Source organism: Heterodontus francisci, chromosome 1 (assembly GCF_036365525.1).
Source record: "Heterodontus francisci isolate sHetFra1 chromosome 1, sHetFra1.hap1, whole genome shotgun sequence".
NCBI classification, from domain to species: domain Eukaryota; kingdom Metazoa; phylum Chordata; class Chondrichthyes; order Heterodontiformes; family Heterodontidae; genus Heterodontus; species Heterodontus francisci.
In genome coordinates, this window is record NC_090371.1 from 21,652,211 (window position 1) to 21,673,125 (window position 20,915).

General features: G+C 44.1%; 1 protein-coding gene across 2 annotated transcripts in view; it reads right to left on the reverse strand.

Annotated features, from left to right (window-relative positions):
• LOC137368229 (dedicator of cytokinesis protein 2-like) overlaps window positions 1–20,915 on the reverse strand; it is a 1,222,644-nt gene that overhangs the window by 949,695 nt on the left and 252,034 nt on the right. For both annotated transcript variants that reach the window (XM_068028710.1, XM_068028709.1), the window contains exon 11: window positions 2,865–2,940. In XM_068028710.1, the coding sequence (XP_067884811.1) occupies window positions 2,865–2,940 (76 nt within the window). The remainder of the gene's footprint in view (window positions 1–2,864; window positions 2,941–20,915) is intronic.

The following is a 20,915-nucleotide window of genomic DNA, read 5'->3' on the forward strand; positions in this document are numbered from 1 at the left end:
CTTGCTTTGAAATTATGTTCCCTGGTTCGAGACTCCCCAGCCAGAGGAAACATCTTGGCTGCATCGACCCTGTCTATCCCTTTAAGTATTTTGTAGGTTTCAATGAGATCATCTCTCATTCTTCGAAATTCTAGAGAATACAGGCCCAGTTTCCCCAATCTCTCTTCATAGGACAGTCTCGCCATCCCAGAACAAGTCTGGTGAATCTTCGTTGCACTTCCTCTATGGCAATAATATCCTTCCTAAGGTAAGGGGACCAAAACTGCACACACTACTCCAGGTGCGGTCTAACCAAGGTTCTATACAATTGAAGCAAGACTTCGCTACTCCTGTACTCAAATCCTCTTACGATAAAGGCTAATATACCATTAGCCTTCCTAATTGCTTGCAGCACCTGCGTGTTAGCTTTCAGTGACTTATTGACAAGGACATCCAGGGCTCTTTGTACATCTACACTTTCTAATCTCTTACCATTTAAGAAATACTTTGCACATCTGTTCCTCCTACCAATGTGGATAACCTCACATTTTTCCACATTATATTCCATCTGCCATGTTCTTGCCCACTCACTAAGTTTGTCCAGATCCCCTTGAAGCCGCTTTGCGTCTTCCTCACAACACACATTTCCATCCAGTTTTGTGTCATCGGTGAACTTGGAAATATTACATTTGGTCCCCACATCCAAATCATTGATATATATTGTGAATAGTTGCGGCCCAAGCACTGATCCCTGCGGCACACCACTAGTCACAGCCTGCCAATGCGAGAATGACCTAATTATTCCAATTCTCCGCTTTCTGCCTGTTAACCAATCCTTAATCCATGCCAATATATTGCCTCTTATCCCATGTGCTTTAATTTTGCTAACAAATCTCCTGAGAGAGAATTTATCAAAATCTTTCTGAAAATCCAAGTATACCATGTCCACCAATTCCCCTTTATCAATTCTGTTAGAAACAGCCTCAAAAAACTCCAACAGGTTCGTCAAACATGATTTCCCATTCATAAATCCATGTTGATTATGCCCAATCAGATTATTATTATCCAAGTGTCCATTTATCACATCCTTTCAAATAGATTCTAGCATTTTCCCAATGACTGATGTCAGGCTAACAGGTCTGTAGTTCCCTGTTTTCTCTCTCCCTCCTTTCTTAAATAGTGGGGTGACATTTGTGACCTTTCAATCTGCAGGAACTACTCCAGAATCTATCGAATTTTGGAAGATGATCACCAATGCATCCATTATCTCCATAGCTACCTCTTTTGACACTCTGGGATGTAGAATATCAGGCCCTGGGGACTTATCAACCTTCAGCCCCATTAATTTCTCCAATACAACCTTCTTACTAATACTAATTTCCTTCAATTCCTCATTCCTCCTAATTCCTCGGATCTCTAATTCTGGGAGATTTCTTGTATCTTCCTCAGTGAAGACAGTCACAAAGTAATCATTTAGCTTCTCTGCCATTTCTCTATTCCCCATTATAAATTCTCCTGACTGCCTGTAATGGACCCGCATTTGTCTTAGCCAAGCATTTCCTTTTTACGTACCTGTAGAAGCTTTTACAGTCCATTTTTATATTTTTTGCTAGCTTACATTCATATTCTATTTTCCCTTTCTTTATCAGTTTCTTGGTTCTCCTTTGCTTTATTCTAAAATTCTCCCAATCCTCGGGGTTACTACTATTTCTGGCAACTTTATAGGCCTTTTCTTTTAATCTTATTCAATCTTTAACTTCTTTTGTTAACCACAGTTGAAAGCCTTTACTTTTGGGGTTTTTATGCCTTGAAGGAATATATAGTTGCTGTAAACTGTGTAATATTTCTTTAAAGACTATCCATTGCCTATGTACTGTCAAATCTTTTAATGTAGTTTCCCAATCCATCTCAGCCAATTTGCTCCTCATACCTTCATCATTTCCTTTGTTCAAATTTAACACCCTAGCTTTTTATTGAATTACCTCACTTTCAAACATAATGTAAAATTCTATCATATTATGGTCACTCATCCCTAAAGATATTTTTACAACACGGTTATTAATTAGCCCTTTCTCATTACATAATATTAAGATGTATAACTAGTTTTTTTACGTATGGGAGTGGTACGTCTCTTGTAAGTAGATTTGTCCCCTTCTATTTCCCAAATAAGGCTGTATAACTGTCAATTTCTAGTTGAAATCCACATTATTTAATTTCTAAGGAATGGCTGAGCCAGCAGGAAGCTGTGAGCAAAGATTTTAGGCAATATCCCTAGAGCTAGCAGAATGGTGAAGGTTGCACTTGATGGTACACTTCCTAGCTACACAATAGTGTTCTAAGGCTATAACTCATTTTCCCAAATTCAGTTGACAGGTGACTTAGCTGCCTCCGTAGAAAATAATGTCATCCATTGTTAGGTTATGGTAAGTTACAATGATTATTTATAAGACTTGTATTGTCAGTGCTTTGCTGAAGTGAATATGTTTATGTGCTTCAGGACTGAGTTCTTGATTTTCAGAAACTGCCTTTGTGTTCGGAGGTAAAGTTAACATGCCACTGGATGTTGGTGCCCTTGAACATCTCCCCGCATGTTTATGAGCTCCTTCTACCTGTCCAGGCAGATGAAGTTCTGCTTTTTATCATCCCTAATTCATAGGAAAATAACTCTTTTCACCTTATAACCTCTTACCATGGCCAGACTCCTTCACAGCTTGTCTCTTCCTTAACTATTGTGTGATTTATTTTTGATCTCCTAAATGAGATGTGGCAATGGTGTAAAACAAGGTCAAGTAGAAAAGCCCTAAGTAAATCCAAAGTGGGTCTTCGCTATAGGAGGATGCTGGGTTGCCTGACCGATGTTAAGACAAATGTAATTCTTCACTTACTGGTGAAAGGGAATAAAATGGTGTTTGTCCTCATCACTTTCTGCTTTTCCCTTCAAAATGTCAGTAATGTCCATCGCTGCAAAAGGGAAATGCAATTTGAATTAGACTCAGCTGCATTAATATATTGCTCTCCTTTCCCCAACGTCCCCCTTCCCCTTCAACCCTGCTGGGTGTGGTTCCTCAGCTCTCACCCAACTGTTGATTGCTCATTGATGAACAAGAAAGGAGAGTTTTGCACTCTATTCAAACATGGGGCCACCACAGCTGATCCCAACTCTCTCCTTATCTGACATTCACGCATAAAGAATGTCACTGAAGGCAGCAATTTGTGTACAGCAAGGTCCCACAAACAGCAGTGTGATAATGACCAAATAATCTGTCTCTGTAATGTTGTTTGAGGGATAAATATTGCCCAGGGCACCGGGATGAACTGCTCTGGCCTTCTTCGAATAATGCCATGGGATCCACCTGAGAGGGCAGACAGGACTTCATTTTCATGTCTCATCTTGAAGATGGCACCTCTAACAATTTATTTCCCAAAAATATACTTTATTCATAAAAATTGGTAAAAAAAATGCATTACAAACCAATTCAAAACAGCACCAAGTTGACATTCCAAAAGGTGCAAAGGAAATCAGTTTTCTTTGAGACAGGAGTGAGTTGCCTCACAACCCGTCCATTCCATTTTACATGCCATGTACATTTTACAGCAAACCCATATTTAGTGTATACAGCCCGAGGGGTTTCCCATGGGTCCAGCCCCTCAGTTCACTTTGGTGGGAGGACCTTACACAGTGGTTTTTCCCCATTGAGTCTTTGCAGCGGCTGCCCCAAGCTTTAGTGCGTCCCTCAGCACGTAGTCCTGGACCTTGGAATGTGCCAGTCTGCAACATTCGGTCGTGGACAACTCTTTGCGCTGGAAGACCAGGAAGTTTTGGGCAGGCCAAAGAGCGTCTTTCACCAAATTGATGGTCCTCCAGCAGCTGTTGATGTTCATCTCGGTGTGCGTCCCTGGGAACAGCCCGTAGAGCACAGATTCCTGTGTTACAGAGCTGCTTGGGATGAACCTCGACAAAAACCACTGCATCTCTTTCCACACCTGCTTTGCAAAGACACAATCCGGAAGGAGGTGGGCAACTATCTGTTCCCCACTGCAGCCACCTCGAGGGCAGCATGTGTAGGGGGCGAGACTCCGGGCGTGCAGGAAGGATCTGATGGGGAGGGCCCTTCTCACCGCCAGCCAAGCTACATCTTGGTGCTTGTTTGAAAGTTCTGGTGATGAGGCATTCCGCCAAATGAGATCTAAAATGGACCGGGTCCAGAGGAAAACGATGTTCAAACCTCTGGATAAGGGCGGGAAAAATGTACCCAATGTCACCCTCATCATGATGACCACTTTTGTGTGCGGCTGCATCAAGCTGTGCATAGAGCCCCAGTACGCAAACACCAAGTGTCACTACGTGCTGAGGTTCTATCTGTCCCCGGTGTTGCGAAGAATGGGTCCGGTCATATTGCTGGGGAACACTCCATCCAGTTGGACCATGCCGTACCACCTATCCTTCGTGGGAAAGTTTCTGGGGGAAAGCACCTTTGACCATCAATCCATCAGGCAGTGGACTGCACGGAATGTCCTCAAGGCCCTATGGGAAAAGGAGATGGTGGATCTGGTCAGATGGTTCCTCGAGCAGACTGTCAAATGTTTTCCCCGCAGAAACTTTCACAATCTAACAGTGCAGCATTTCCTTTGTACTGGACTGGGAGTGTCAGCCAAGATTATGTGGCTGGAGTGGGACTTGAACTCACAACTTGCTGACTTCAAGGTGAGAGTGAGCCACGGTTGAGTGCTTGAACTCCCTCCTGCAAGGCAGGGGGGTGTGTCTGGATAACAAACATGAACCTTTGGCTACTTTTTTCCCACAATCTAGTGTGACAAGAGGAACTTTATGTTTGAACTTCTGTATGGCTGGTTTCTTTTTGTAATTTACTTTTTGAATGCTTGGCGGGGATACAATGAGGGAACTTTTGTTTCTTGGTATCAGACACAGAACAAGATCAAGCAGAAAAGAAAAAGTTAATCCAAAGAAGAGAAATCCTGCAATCTTTGTACCACCATGCAAACAAAGAGTTTTCGATAAGGCCCGCGACTTTCTGCAGAATTGTAATGGATGGTGGTGTAAAGCAACTTGGGGATGTGCTCTGATGCATCCCTGCCACCCCACCACTTTTCAATGGTCAATCTGGGCTTGGGGAAATTGTCCGTGACTGTGAATGGTGATTATATGGTAATGAGATGCAAACGAGGGGAACATCGCCTCCCAGCTTCAAGGGATATAAATTCCTGCTGGTCCATCGCCCCTGTCCTTAGCTGACCTATATTGTCCCCCTGCTCCCCCAAAGTATTAAATTCAGTATCCTCGTTTATAAATCCCTCCTAGTCCTGAACCCACTGTATCTCCCGCAAACTCCTCCAGCATTACATCTCAGACCATTCGCTTTTGTTCTCCATTCACCCTCCGCTCCATAATCAGTGCTACAGCCTTCATTCATCGTGGCCTTGATCACCAGCTCGGCCTCGATACTCTTCTCCCCGCTTTTGAAGACCTCCTCAAAACATAATTGATCCTGTTTCGGTTCTTGGCTGTTCCATTAGTGCTTAGTGTCTATTTGTTCCTACTTGGAGTGCCTTAAGACATTTTCTCTGACAAAGTCAGGAGATAAATGCACACTAATGTTGTGCGATTTGGAACATCTATTGCTAGCCCAGCCAAGTAGCACTCACCTTATCTCATAAAATTCTCAAGGACATAAAGAGACTATCAAAAATTTTATTGTCCACTCAATACAGATGAATCATAGAATGAGACAGCAGAGATGGGAACATTCAGCCCAACGTGCCTGTGCCAGCTCCTAGAAAGAGCTGTCCAAGATGCTGACTGATTGCCATCCATTTCTGGCATTTTCTTTATTTCAGATTTCCAACATTTAGAGTTTTGTTTCCTTTACTATGTAGCATTGAGATTGCTACCTGCACAGCATGCAGATTTTCTCTGTCTTGGCACTTGTGTTTTATGCAGCGGTAGACTGATAATCAAAGGCAGGTTAGAGAATAGAGCAATCTGGATGAAGTAGGGCTGATAAATCTAATGTGAATAAGAGCAACATGATTAGACTAGGAGATGGGAATAAGCAGCGGGAATATAAAATGAACAGTGGTGGGTTACAGATATAATGGAGGAGAGATTGGATAGCACATTAAAGCACCAGTGCGTGAATCTAAATTAATTCGAAATGAATTTTAAAAATTCATGCAAATTGAATATCGCAACAAAAATTAGTCAGCACTCATCCATCTGCTGAGCTCAGTTGGTAGCATTCTTGCCTACGAGTCAGGTTATAGGTTCAAATTCTACAACTAACCCTCTGCACCTAATCCAGGCTGATAATCCTGTGCAGTACTGACGGAGTGCTGTGTTAGTGAAGATGCTGCCTTTAAATCCAAGGTACTGCCTTACTAATATCTAGCCTTGCCTGAAGCTCATGAGTTTAAACCTTGTCTGCTTCTATGATACTAAAACCCCACATTCCTGAGGCACATGACAGAAAGAATATCAAATGGATTTTTGTTTGATTACAACTATTGTTCATATGTTACGTATAGGAAGGGCTCTTTATGTCTGGTGTGAAGTCCTGTCTAATAGGAGGGCAAAGTCGGACAATGACCCCCATTGATTAATATTGATGATTTAGGGCATATTAAGAAATTGCTCATCCTTCAACATGATGATATGCAGCATCAGTTGAACCTCTTAGTTGAATTGCAGCCGCTGTTAACTCATAGCTCTTATTACATTGTCTGTCAAATATACAGTGAGGTGAGCAGTGGAAGAAAATAAATACTTGCATTTATATAGCACCATTCATGAACTCAGCTCAAAGTACTTTACAGCCAATGAAGTACTTTTCAAGTGTTGTCATGTAGGTAATGCTGCAGCCAATTTGCACACAGCAACAACGCACAAATAGCAAAGTGAGAATGAACAGATCATTTGTTTTAGTGATGTTGGTTGAGGGATAAATATTGGCCAGGAGAAAACTCCACTGTTTTTCTTTGAAATCGTGCTAGGATTGCTTTAATATCTACCTAATATTATAGACAGGAGCTTAGTTCAGTGGGCTGGATTTTACAACGGGCGGATGGGAACTGGCCACTGATGTAAAAGTCAATGGCGAACCTGCATCCGCCCAGCCTCGGGATCCGACCCACATTTTATGGGTGCCTGGGATTTAACTGTTCAGAGGCGGGACTTCCACCAGCTTGAGAAAGTCCCGCCTCAATGAGCGCTGGCCAATCATCGGGCCAGCAGCTCTTAGTCCCAGCACCACCACCGGGAGCGGTGGCCACTGCTTGGACTGCAGCCCAGCCAAGGACATGGAGCCAGGACTGAGGTAAGTTTGGTTGGCCTCGCCTGGCAGATCGGTCACGGCCCGGCGAGGCAAGGGTGGTTGTTTTAGGGGGAAGTGGGGGGGGGGGGGCATCTCAGGTCCTGGGGGTAGTTTGGGAAGCGGGGGTGGCCCTCAAGCGGGCACATTGTGCCCAATTGTCAGGCGCCACCCCCCCCCCCCCACACAGTGCGCTGGAAGGCTGCCAGGTATTGCTGGGTGGCCTTTCACGTCTACTGGATGCCCACTTGCCACAGGTAAAATACTCGTGGAGACGGGCGAAGGCCCTTAAGTGGGTGTTAAGTAAAGTGGGGCAGAGATGGGAGCGGGCCGGGAAGGCCTCCCAGAACCTCCCGCTCCACTTTGTGCCACTCCCCCACCACCATCCGGCTCGCTGGGGTGGCGTAAAATTCTGGCCAATGTCTCGTCTAAATGATGCCACCTCCTTCAGTGCTGCACTGGAGTGTCAGCCCTAGGTATGTTCTCAAATCTCTGGAATGGAACTTGAACCCAAAGCTTCGACCTCAGAAAGCAACAGTGCTACCCACTGAGCCATAGCTGACACACTGAAGACAAACAGGACCTTGTACAAACACTGAAGGTAACTGAACTACAGGTTGAATGCTCCTCTCAAATCAACCATACAACTTTAGTCATACGATTTCTACTAGTCTATTGTTAAAAGTGGAAAAGACTTGTTTTAATTTAAATCCATCTATCATTGCCTTTATTCTGCCAGTGTGAATCCCACTTAGCCCTCTACACCAGTAGATATTTTATATATATATATTATATCAAGAGAGAATGTAACGTTTTTATGATCAATGTCCCATTCTTGGGAACATACTTAAATAATAGTTCCAGCTGATTTTCAATTTAAATTTCATTCTAGGCTTATCTGGGATATTACAAAGTTGCAGCACAATTAGACACCACAGCACAAAGACAGTAAACTCAGACAAAACTACTTGCATTTGCAGAGCTCGTTTAATGTAGTAAAATGACCCAAGGCATTTTACAGGAGTGTGATCCTACAAAAATTGCCACCGAGCCAAAGGAGGCGATTTAGGACAGGTGACCAAAACCTTGGTCAAAGAGGTAGGTTTTAAGCAGTGCAAAGGAGAAGAGAGAGGTGAGGAGGTTTGGGGGAGGGAATCCCAGAGCAAGGGGTCCAGACAGCTGAGGTACGGCTGCAAAGGGAATGGGGGATGGACAAGAGGCTAGCGGAGGTAAGAGTAAATGCCCTTGACATTGAGGCAGCATTTGACTAAGTGTGACATCAATAAGTCCTGGCAAAATTGAAGACAGTGGGAATCGAAGAAAATTCCCCACTAGTTGGAGTCATGCCTAGAACAGAGGAAGATGGTTGTGGTTGTTGGAGGTCAATCGCCTCAGTCCCAGGACATCACTGAAGGAATTCCTCAGGGTAGTGTCCTAGGTCCAATCATCTTCAGCTGCTACATCAATGACCTTCCCTCCATCGCAGGGTCAGAAGTGGGGATGTTCACTGATGATTGCACAATGTTCAACACAATCGAGAACGAGAGGGCACAGATTTAAAGTATTTGGTAAGAGAAGCAAAAGTGACATGAGGAAAATCTTTTTCACGCAGAGAGTGGTTAAGGTCTGGAATGCGTTGTCTGAGAGTGGGGTGGAGACAGGTTCAATTGAAGCATTCAAAAGGGAATTAGATTGTTATATGAAAAGGAAGAAGGTGCAGGGTTACGGGGAGAAGGCGGGGAATGAACCTGAATGAATGCACTGTAACAATTCTGTGATTCTGTGATTCTATTTACCATTCACAACTCCTCAGATACTGAAGCAGTTCATGTTCATTTATAGCAAGACCTGGACAACATTCAGGCATGGGCTGATAAGTGGCAACTAATATTAGTGCTACAAAAGTGCCAGGCAATGACCATCTCCAACAAGAGAGAATCTAACCATCTACCCTTGACATTCAATGGAATTACCATCGCTGTATTCTGCACCATCAAAATGCTCAGGGTTACCACCAACCAGAAACTTAACTGGATTAGCCATATAAATAGTGTGACTACAAGAACAGGTCAGAGACTGGGAATTCTGAGGGGAGTAACTCACCCCTTGACTCCCCAAAGCCTGTTCACCATCTACAAGGCACAAGTCAGGAGTGTGATGGAATACTCTCCACTTGTCTGGATGAGTGCAGCTCCAGCAACACTCGAGAAGCTCGACACCATCCAGGACAAAGCAGCCTACTTGATTGGCACCCCTTCCACAAACTTAAATATTCACTCCCTCCACCACTGATGCAAGCAGCAACGGTGTGTACCATCTACAAGATGCACTGCAGCAACACACCAAAGCTCCTTCAGAAGCACCTTCCAAACCCGCGACCTCTTTCAAGTAGAAGAACAAGGGCAGTGGATGCATGGGAACACCACCACCACCACCTCCAGGCCATCCTGACTTGGAACTATATCACCATTCCCTCAGTTTCGCTGGGTCAAAATCCTGGAACTGCCTTCCTAATAGAACTGTGGGAGTACCCGCACCAGATGGACTGCAGTGGTTCAAGAAGGCGGCTTACCACCACCTTCTCAAGGGCAATTAGGGATCAGCAACAAGTGCTGGCCTTGCCATCGATGCACACATCCCATGAAAGAATAACAAAAAAATGGAGGAGTGCAGAGCTCTCGGAGGGTTGTAGAGATGGAGGTGTTTGCAGTGATAGAGAGGGGTAAAGCCTTGAGGGATTTGACCACAAGGATAAGAATTTTAAATTCAAGGTGTTGTGGACCATATGAGACAAGGATCTCATACATAAGTAGCCTCCACTTTATAAGCAAAATAAGTTTGTTCGTCATTGAAATGCTTAATATTTTCAGTCAGCTGTAATATGGGAGCAGTTGCCATGTAACTCAGAGAATGGCATTATTATTCTTTTTATCCTTCCTATGATCATTCAGCAAGGTTGTTTTCATTGAATGCTTTAGCCGTACAGTCCAAGAGTTCCCAGGTTTGATGCCGGATTGGTGCCAAGAGAGCTTTCTCATAACTTGGGCTTCATTCCAAAATTCCTGTACTCCCACCCTGCCCCTTCCCCCTCTCTCCCCGTTCACCCACGTCCTCTTTTTCCCCTGACTATCCCTTCACTGTAGCCTTTGCTCAGCAATCCAACATTATTGTACGCCATGGGTGGGAATCAACAGTCCCAGTTGTCAATAATAGCATGCAAGCTTTCATTTGATGTCATCTCCAATTGCCATCTTTGAGTAGAATGGGCATATATTCCCTTGAGTTTAGAAGAATGAGAGGTGATCCCATTGAAATTCTTGGGGGGCTTGACAGGCTAGATGTGGGAAGATGTTTCTCTTGGCTGGTGAGTCTAGAATACAAGTTCACAGTGTCAGAATAAGGTAAAAGCAAAATAGTGCAGATGCTGGAAATCTGAAATAAAAACAAGAAATGCTGGAAATACTCAGCAGGTCTGGCAGCATCTGTGGAGAGAGAGGCAGAGTTAATGTTTCAGGTCAGTGACCCTTCATCAGAACTTGCAAATATTAGAAATGTAAAAGGTTTTAAGCAAGTAAAGCGGGGGTGGAGCAAGAGACAACAAAAGAGATGCTAATAGGACAGGGTCACAGAGAATAACCGACCAGAAGGTCATGGAGCAAAGGCAAATGGTATGTTAATGGTGTGGTGAAAGACAAAGCGTTAGTACAGAGAGGGTGTTAATTGACAGAAATTGAGCAGTCTGGCCCCAAGCACAAACATGAAAACAACAGTGGATAGGCACAGTAGAAACAAACTAAACAAACTAAAATAAAGTAAACACATAAAAAAGAAAAAAGAACTAAAAATAAAAAGAAGGGGCCTATGATGCTCTGAAATTATTAAACTCAATGTTCAGTCCAGCAGGCTGTAGTGTGCCTAATCGGTAAATGAGATGCTGTTCCTCGAGCTTGCGTTGATGTTCACTGGAACACTGCAGCAATCCCAGGACAGAGATGTGGGCATGAGAGCAAGGGGGAGTGTTGAAATGGCCAGCAACCGGAAGCTCAGGGTCATGCTTTCGGACTGAGCAGAGGTGTTCCGCAAAGTGGTCACCCAGTCTGCATTTGGTCTCCCCAATGTAGAGGAGACCACATTGTGAGCAGCGAATACTGTATACTACATTGAAAGTACAAGTAAATCGCTGCTTCACCTGAAAGAAGTGTTTGGGGCCTGGGATAGTGAGGAGAGAGGAGGTAAATGGGCAGGTATTACACCTCCTGCGATTGCAGGGGAAGGTGCCATAGGAGGGGGACGAGGTGGTGGGGGCAATGGGGGAGTGGACCAGGGTGTTGTGGAGGGAACGATCCCTTCGGAATGCTGACAGGGGAGAGGAGGGGAAGATCATTTGGTAGTGGCATCATGCTGGAGGTGGCGAAAATGGGGATGATCCGTTGGATATGGAGGCTGATGGGGTGGAAAGTGAGGACAAGGGGAACCCTGTCACAGTTCTGGGAGGAAGGGGAAGGGGTGAGGGTAGAGGGCCGGACACGGTTGAGGGCCCTGCCAACCACAGTGGGGGGGAATCCTCGGTTGAGGTAAAAGGAAGAGATATCAGAAGCGCTGTCATGGAAGGTAGCATCACCAGAGCAGATGCGTCGGAGACGGAGAAACTGGGAGAATGGAATGGAGTCCTTACAGGAGGCAGCGTGTGAAGAAGTGTAGTCGAGGTAGCTGTGGGAGTCGGTGGGTTTATAATGAATATTAGTAGACAGCCTATCCCCAGAGATGGAGCCAGAGAAGACGAGGAAGGGAAGGGAAGTGTCGGTAATGGACCATGTAAAGGTGAGAGGAGGGTGGAAATTAGAAGCAAAGTTGATAAAGTTTTCTAGTTCTGGGCGGGAGCAGGAAACGGCACCAATACAGTCACCAATGTGCTGGAAAAAGAGTTGGGGGAGGGGGCCTGAGTAGGACTGGAACAAGGAATGTTCGACATATCCCACAAAAAGACAGGCATAACTAGGACCCATGCGGGTACCTATAGTCAGAATAAGGTGTTGACCATTTAGGACTGAGATCAGGAGGAATTTCTTCTTTCAGTAGGTTGTGAATCTTTGGAATTCTCTACCCTAGAGAGCTGTGGAGTCTCAGTCATTCACTATTTATTTTATCCTCAGGAAGTGGGTGTCACTGGGAAGGCCGCAACTATATTCAATTATATCCTGAGAAGGTGGCGATGGGCCTTCTGCTTGAACTGTTAATGATGATCTCACAATGGCATTAGGTAGGGAATTCCAGGATTTTTATCCAGGGGTTTAAAAGGAGCATTGATACACGCTCAGGTCAGGATGGTGTGTGACTTTGAGGACAGTGGGTGAGGCTGGACAAGAACCTGGAAGTGCTGGTGTTCCTACGAAGTTGCTGCTTTTGCTTTTAGCAGTGATAAAGGCACCGAGTAGAGAGATGCTACCGAAGTAATCTTGGTGAGTGGCTGCTGTGCCTCCTATGGATCATACCTACTGCAGCCACAGTTGACCAGTGATGTAAGAGGTGGATCTGAGTTCAGGGATACAGGAACTGCTCTGTTCAGGTTGGTGTCCTAGAAGTCTATAATTCTGTCCCTCCACACATCCTCTACCACTGCATGACAGTGTCTAATTTTCTCTATAATGTCTCCATGGGAAACCTATTTTCCTTCCAGCTTCTGTCGAACGAGCTGACCTCTGTCTGTGCCATCAAATGCACCAATAACATCATTGGCGTTTTCTACATTCAGCTTCCAACAGGCTTACCGACAGCAGCACCAGCCAATAAATATAAATCCGCAACCCTACCCTATCTGGGAGACTCTTGCAGGTATTAATCCCACTTTGTGAGAATAACAACTTCCTAATTTCAGTGCTGAATGTTACTAGTTTGACCCTCTGTCTCATGATCCTACAGTCATGATCAAACAACAATAACTTGTATCTATACAGCACCTTTAATGGAGCAAAACATCCCAAGGCTTCACAGGAGTGTAATCAATCAAACATTGACATCGAGCTACATAAGGGGATATTGGGGCAGGTGACCAAAAGCTTGGTCAAAGAGGTAGGTTTTAAGGAGCGTCTTAAACGCTTGAGATAAACCTGTGACTGGTCCATTTGTATTCCATTCAATTCATTCACCTCTGTCAAGGCCAAAAGGCTGTACAATTGTAGAATTTTAAACCTCCAAAGACAGGCACTCTGGCCTATTGAGTGCTAGTTCTCTTAAAGAGCTCTCCAATTAGGCTCATTATCCTGTTGTTATGAACGCTGGACTTTGTTACATAATTATGTTTTAAAAATTGTGATTTTTAAAATTTTAAGATGGAGTCTGGAAGGTCAAGTGACCTCACATCCACTCTGCTAAAGGACAAAACAGATCCAAGACTTTTTTTTAAAAAAAAGAGACTTCAGGGTTAATGCCTGAATAGCATTGGGTTTCACACTCCCAGACTTTCACGTCATAAAACAAGGATTCTTGAAGATGCAAATGTACCAGGCAGCTGTTAACACCTGCGAAGAATGGAAGACCCAGGTGGCTCAGTGAAACCAGACTTCTGGACTTTGCATATTGGAAGAGGACAATAAGAGTCCAGATAAATTTAACAGATTTTCTGAAGGCAGACAAGCTGTCAGAGGAAACCAACTGTTGTGGCCTCAAGGCAGGCTGTAAGAAGGGAACCCAGTGGTTCCAGTCTGAGAGTAGGCTGTGAGAAGAAACCAGCAGTCACAGCCTCAAGGGAGGGAGAGAGAAAAAGGGAACACCTGCTCTCAAAACTCTCATACAGTAAAAGGCTGTGAAGACTTGAACCTGATTTGAAAGTTGAAGCTTGCAGAGAAGTAGATCACCAGCAGTATCAACAGGAATTGCCTTATTCACGGATGTCCAGGTCAGAAGTGCTTGGAGGACATTAATTTTTGAAAAGGTTTGGGAGATCCAACCCACTGAGAGGAGTTTGGAACTTTTAACTGCAAAGGATTTCGCCATCAAAACGGACTGTATAAGTGTGGTGTGGGGTTTTCAAGTATTTCAGTAAGTAAAGAAAATACCTTTCTTTGTAATTTGGGGTAGCAGCTACTTAAAAAATACCACTTAGTTAATTGGGGATTTCTTTTACTTTGGTTATTATAATAAAAGTCTTAAAACATGAAATCTTGCGTAATTCTTTAAATTGGTCTCGGGGTTTGTATCTCATATTTTTCATTTTGTGCCCGAACAAACCCCCTCAATAAAAGAAAACTCTTCTAACTTCTTCCTTTGTTCTTTTGATGATCTTAAATTTACCCCCTCCAGTTACTAACTCACGCACCAGGGGAATAATTTTTCTGTATTTACTTTATCAAAACCAGTTTCTTCATAACCAGAGTTCCTCATCCCTGTTCCTATCTCCTTGAATGTATTCTGTACCTTCTCCATGGCATCCATCCTAAAATTAGTTCCCAAAATGTTTAAACTATTCTGTGCCCCTTTTTGTAAAACTCTGGGTCTGATATTTATGGGGCAGTGGAGAGGGAATGGGAAGCTCAGAAATTCCAGAGGTACAGATGTCACGCTGAGTTTAACGACAGGACCTCATTCTCATTTTCCTCTTCCGATCCCTGACTGACAGTTGGGCAGAGGGGTTGAGATAGATATTGTTAGGTAATATTGAAGAGGAAACTTGGAAGCATTGTGAACTGTGAGAAGGATAGTGTAGAACTGCAAAAGGACATAGACAAGTTGATGGAATGGGTGAATAGGTGACAGATTAATTTCAATCCAGAGAAGTGTGAAATGATTCATTTTGGTAGGAAGAACATGGAGAAACAATATAAAATAAAGTGTACAATTCTAAAGGGGGTGCAGGAGCAGAGGGACATGGGTGTATATGTGCATAAGTCATTGAAGGTGGCAGGACAGGTTGAGAGCACGGTTAATAAAGCATCCAGTATCATGGGCTTTATTAATAGGGGCATAGAGTACAAGGGCAAGGAGGTTATATTTTTTTTATTCATTTGTGGGATGTGGGGATTGCTGGCTAGGCCAGCATTCATTGTCCATCCCTAATTGCCATTGAACTAAGTGGCTTGCTAGGCCATTTAAGAGTCAACCACATTGCTGTGGGTCTGGAGTCACATATAGGCCAGACCAGGTAAGGATTGCAGATTTCTTCCCCTAAAGGACATTAGTGAACCAGATGGGTTTTTATTACAATCAATGATAGCGTCATGGTCACCATTAGACTAGCTTTTTTCTTAAATTGCAGATTTATTAATTGAATTCAAATTTCACCAACTGCCATGGTGGGATTTGAACCCATTTCCCCAGAGCACTAGCTGGACCTCTGGATTACTAATCCAGTGACATTACCATTATGCCACTGCCTCCCCAATTAAATTTATATAAGACACTAGCTCAGCCTCAGCTGGAGTATTGCATCCAGTTCTGGGCAACACACTTTAGGAAAGATGTGAGGGCATTGGAGAGAGTACAGAAAGGATTCACGAGAATGGTTCCAGGTATGAGGAACTTCAATTATGAAGATAGATTGGAGAAGTTAGGGCTGTTTTCCTTGGAGAAGAGAAAGCTGAGAGGTGATTTGTTAAAGGTATTCAAAATCGTGAGGGGTCTGGACAGAGTAGATAGGGAGAAACTATTCCCACTTGTGAAAGGATCGAGAACGAGAGGGCACAGATTTAAAGTAATGGGTAAGAGAAGCAAATGTGACATAAGGAAAATATTTTTCACACAGCGAGTGGTTAAGGCCTGGAATGCGCTGCCTGAGAGTGTGGTGGAGGAAGGTTCAGTTGAAGCATTGAAAAGGGAATTAAACTCCTACATGAAAAGGAAGAATGTGCAGGGTTATGGGGAGATGGCGGGGGAATGGAACTGAGTAAATTGTTCTTTCAGAGAGCCGCTGTGGACATGATGGGACAAATGGTCTACTTCTGCACTGTAACGATTCTGTGATTTGTGATTCTGTGAGGTGGAAGGAAGTGATTCAAAACTGTGATGATCTTTCCTTTAACTCCACCACCACTCCCTATTTTCTACTCTTCCTTTTGCGCAAGCCTTTACTAATGTTGGGCTATGCTTCAGTTGCCATTTTCTGCCCTCCAAGTCCAACTGAATGCCAGGATGGAGTGTGTTAGTAGGCTATTTCAGCATGGGCAGTATTAAACCTGAGCCTGACCCCATACCTAGATGGGACTGCAAGCATGAAAATGTGCAGGTCTATCAAAAATATGCTTGCAAAGATTTATTCAGCTTGACATTTCTAATGTGATTACAAATGCCCTTTTTAAAAAAAAAGCATTTATAACAACACTACACTTAACAGCCAAAAAATTCATAATCCCCTGACATGGACAGGGGTCAGGGAGGGGTCCACTAGGGGTAGGAACGCGGACTGATTTTTTTGCAGACTTTCTTGCCAGGGGGCTGTGGAAGCCAATTATTTCAATCTCGAAGACCACCCCAGTGGGTAGTACCTGGGATATGGCCAAGTTCCACTTTGGGAAAACATTTACCAACCAAATCATCAATGAGCTAGATTTTTGGCACTTAAAACTTGATTTAAAAAACCTACGCAAAGAAGGACAAAGACAAGAAATGTAACACTATTTTTAGATTAGATTAGATTAGAGATACAGCACTGAAACAGGCCCTTCGGCCCACCGAGTCTGTGCCGAACATCAACCACCCATTTATACTAATCCTACACTAATCCCACATTCCTACCAAACATCCCCACCTGTCCCTATATTTCCCTACCACCTACCTATACTAGTGACAATTTATACTGGCCAATTTACCTATCAACCTGCAAGTCTTTTGGCTTGTGGGAGGAAACCGGAGCACCCGGAGAAAACCCACGCAGACACAGGGAGAACTTGCAAACTCCACACAGGCAGTACCCGGAATCGAACCCAGGTCGCTGGAGCTGTGAGGCTGCAGTGCTAACCACTGCGCCACTGTGCCACAATGTTGGCTGACATTGTCCATGTTTAACAAGTTTGCGCATTCATTTTTTTTAAAACAATGGTGCAGTGAAGCCATCCATCATGACTACAGGAGATTAGCAATTCACCAGTGCACATGTTAAAAGCAGTTCAAGACAATTGTCTGGAAACATAAAATATCTGATTGCCCATGTTTGACAGGTCTCCTCATTCATTTGCTCAACAATGATATCAGCAATCTATCCATCACATGAGCAGGCACCTAGCTGTTCATCAGTGCACACATTAAAACCAGTCTGCCTGCAGAAAAATTGGATGTTGCATTCCCCACGTCAACAGTAACTACACTTCAACAAAGGGTTATAAAATGCTTTGGGATGTCCTGAGGTCATGAAAGGTGCTACATAAATGCAAGTCTCCCTTTTCTTTTATGTTCATTCTTCGAAAACTTAGAATACCCAAATGCCTCTTGCTGCCCACTTGGGCCTTTGGTTTCACTCACTCAGTGGAGGTGAAATAAACTCATAACAGTCGGTCACTGCTGTGCTGATTTTCTTGGTGGGCGTCACTTGCAAGGCCAACATTTGTTTCACATCCCTAATTGCCCTTGACAACTGAGTAGCTTGCTAGACCATTTCAGAGGGCAGTTAAGAGCCAACCACATTGCTGTGGGTCTGGAGTCACTTGTAGGCCAGACCAGGTAAGGACAGCAGATTTCCTTCCCTCAAGGCACTAGTGAACCAGATGAGTTTCACGACAATCAATGATAGTTTCATAGTGCTATTACTGAGACGAGCTTTAAATTCCAAATTTTTATTAAGCACATTTTTTTATTAATGAATTGAATTCAAATTTCACCAGCTGCCATGGTGGGATTTGAACTCATGTTTCCAGGGCATTGGCCTGGGCCTGTTGATTGCTAGTCCATTACCACTACACCACAATCTCCCCTGATGTTACATAAATCACCACATCAATGGCTGCCAGGGTTAAAAGAGCTCTTCTCATACACTTAAGTCTTTGGAACACTGTTAAACTGAATTTTGCAAAGTTCCATCCAGTAATCTTCAATAAACAAAGTGGGTGGTAACAGAATCCCCAGGTCACTTAGAGCCTTGAATCGTTTCCAAATCCCTCTTTTCATGAGACGTTCAGCCCTGGCCATAGGAGATATTTATGTCTCACTCTTCCTGTATTTGCACAAAGTATGTACAAATCCAGGATTGCTTTCCTTGTGATCCAATAAAAGGGTAAAGATTACATGGTAAGCAAAAGATTATTTCCCCTGGTACCCTCATGGCCCACCGATACACCACTAAACTAGAGTGGGCAGAAGGTGCCGAGTTAGATAGTTTCAGCATGGGCAGATGTTGCCATATTGCAATTGGTTTGGGCACGAAGGCAGGTGACGGAGGTGAGGCAAAACTGTCATCTGCCCAACTCCTGCTGGATGAAAGAAAAATAAAGAACAAGCTTGCATTGGTAGAGGGCGTAGTGCAGGGTAAGTATGAAAGAGCATCCCCACACGTACAAGTGTAAAATCACAGAAAGATGCAACAATTATAGAGTAGTTATAATGAGGGACTTTAATTATCCTAATATAGACTGGGATAGTAATAGAATAAAGTGCGTTCAGGAGAATTTTCTACATCAGTGTGATCCAACCCAATGAGAAAGGAGGCATTGCTGGATCTTGTTCTGGGGAATGAGGTGGGTCATGTGGATCAAATGTCAATAGGGATACATTTGGGGGACAGTGATTTTGTGTCATAAGGTTTAGCTTAATTATGGAAAAGAACAAGAAGCAATCCAGTGTAAAATTAATTAATTGGAGGAGGGCTAATTTCAATGGGGTGACAATGGGTTTGGCCCAGGTTAATTGGAATCAAAGATTGCCAGGTTAAACTGTAACTGAACCTGAAAAGAGGAGAGAATTTGGGTACATTCCCACAAGGGGGCAAGGTCGACAATCAAAGCAAGAGCTCTTTGGATGATGAAGAGATAGAGAGTAAGATGAAGTAGAAAAAGGATGCCTAAAATCGATGTCAAGTGGATAATAAAAGTGAGAACAAGGCTGAATATAGAATGTTCAGAGGGGATGTGGAAAAATAAATAGGAGCAGCAAAGAGAGAGTATGCGAAGACACTGGCAGCCAACAGAAAAGTAAATCTAAAAGTCTTCGATAGGCAAATAAAAAGTAAAATGTTGGTAAAAGGAGGAGTAGGGCCGACTAGTGCCTAAAAAGCGGATTTACGCATGGAGGCAGAGGGCATGGCTGAGGTATTACATGATCACTTTGGATCTGTCTTTACCAAAAAAAAAATTCTGTTGAAGTCATAGTGAAAGAGGTGATAGTTAAGAGACTGGATGGATTAACAATTGATAAAGAGATGTTAAATAGGCTGGCTGTACTTAAAGTTGATAAGTCACCAGGGCCAGATCAGATGCATCCTAGGATACCGAGGGAGTAAGGGTGGAAATTGCGGTGGCCTTGGCCATACTCTTCCAGTCCTGTTTACAGACAGAAATGGTGCCAGAGGACTGGAGAATTACAAACTTTGTACAGGCCAGTCAGAGAAAGCTCGGTGGTGGGAAATCTTTTAGAAACGATAAGCCAGGACAAAATTTCAGTCACTTGGACAAGTGCTGATTAATTAAGGAAAGCCAACACGGATTTGTTAAGGGAAAATCATGTTTAATTAGCTTAAGCTTTTTGATGAGCAAACAGAGAGTGTTGATGAGGGTAATGTGGTTGACGTGGTGTACATGGACTTCCAAAAGGAATTTTATAAAGTGCTACATAACAGGTTTTTCAGCAGAGTTGAAGCCCATTGAAGCATGGATATTAAGTTGGATGAGTGACAGAAAACAGACAGTAGTTATGAATGGTTGTTTTTTTGGACTGGAGAAGGTTCCACGGGATTTGCTATTAAAACCATTGCTTTTTATGATCTATAATGATGGCCTAGACTTGGGAGTGCAGGGCACAATTTTGAAATTTGTGGATGGCACAAAACTTGGAAGTATTGTGAACTGTGAGGAAGATAGTGATAAACATCAAAACCTGGTGGACATGTGGCAGGTGAAATTTAATGAGAGAAGTGTGGGCCAGAATTTAACACCACCCCAGCGAGCTGGATGGTGGCGGGTGGGTGGGGGGTCGGTGGCATAAAATTGAGCGGGAGGCTCCAGGTGGCCTTCCCGGCCCGCACTTCCGCCTTCACCCCACTTTATGTGGACCGGGATGGCAGGGAACGGGGGGGGGGGGGGGGGTGGGGGGGGGGTGAGAAACGGGGCCTCTTGCTCCAGGCCAATCAAGGCCCTTAAGTGGCCACTTAACAGCCAATTAAGGGACTTTGCCTGCCTCCACGAGTATTTTACCCATGGCAAGCGGGAGTCCAGTAGATGCGAATGGCCGCCCAGCGATACCTGGTGGCTTCTCAGCGCACCGGGAGGTTGCGGGGTGTGCCCTAACAATCGGGCACTGGGCCAACCCCACTTCCCCAACATCCCCCCAGGGACCCAAGACGCCTCCCCACCCCCCACTTCACCCCAAACGATGACCCTTGCCTCGCTGGCTCGTGACCAATCTGCTCGGCGAGGCAACCAAAGATACCTCGGTCCCGGCTCTGTGTCCTCGGCTGGGCTGCAGTCCCAGCAGTGG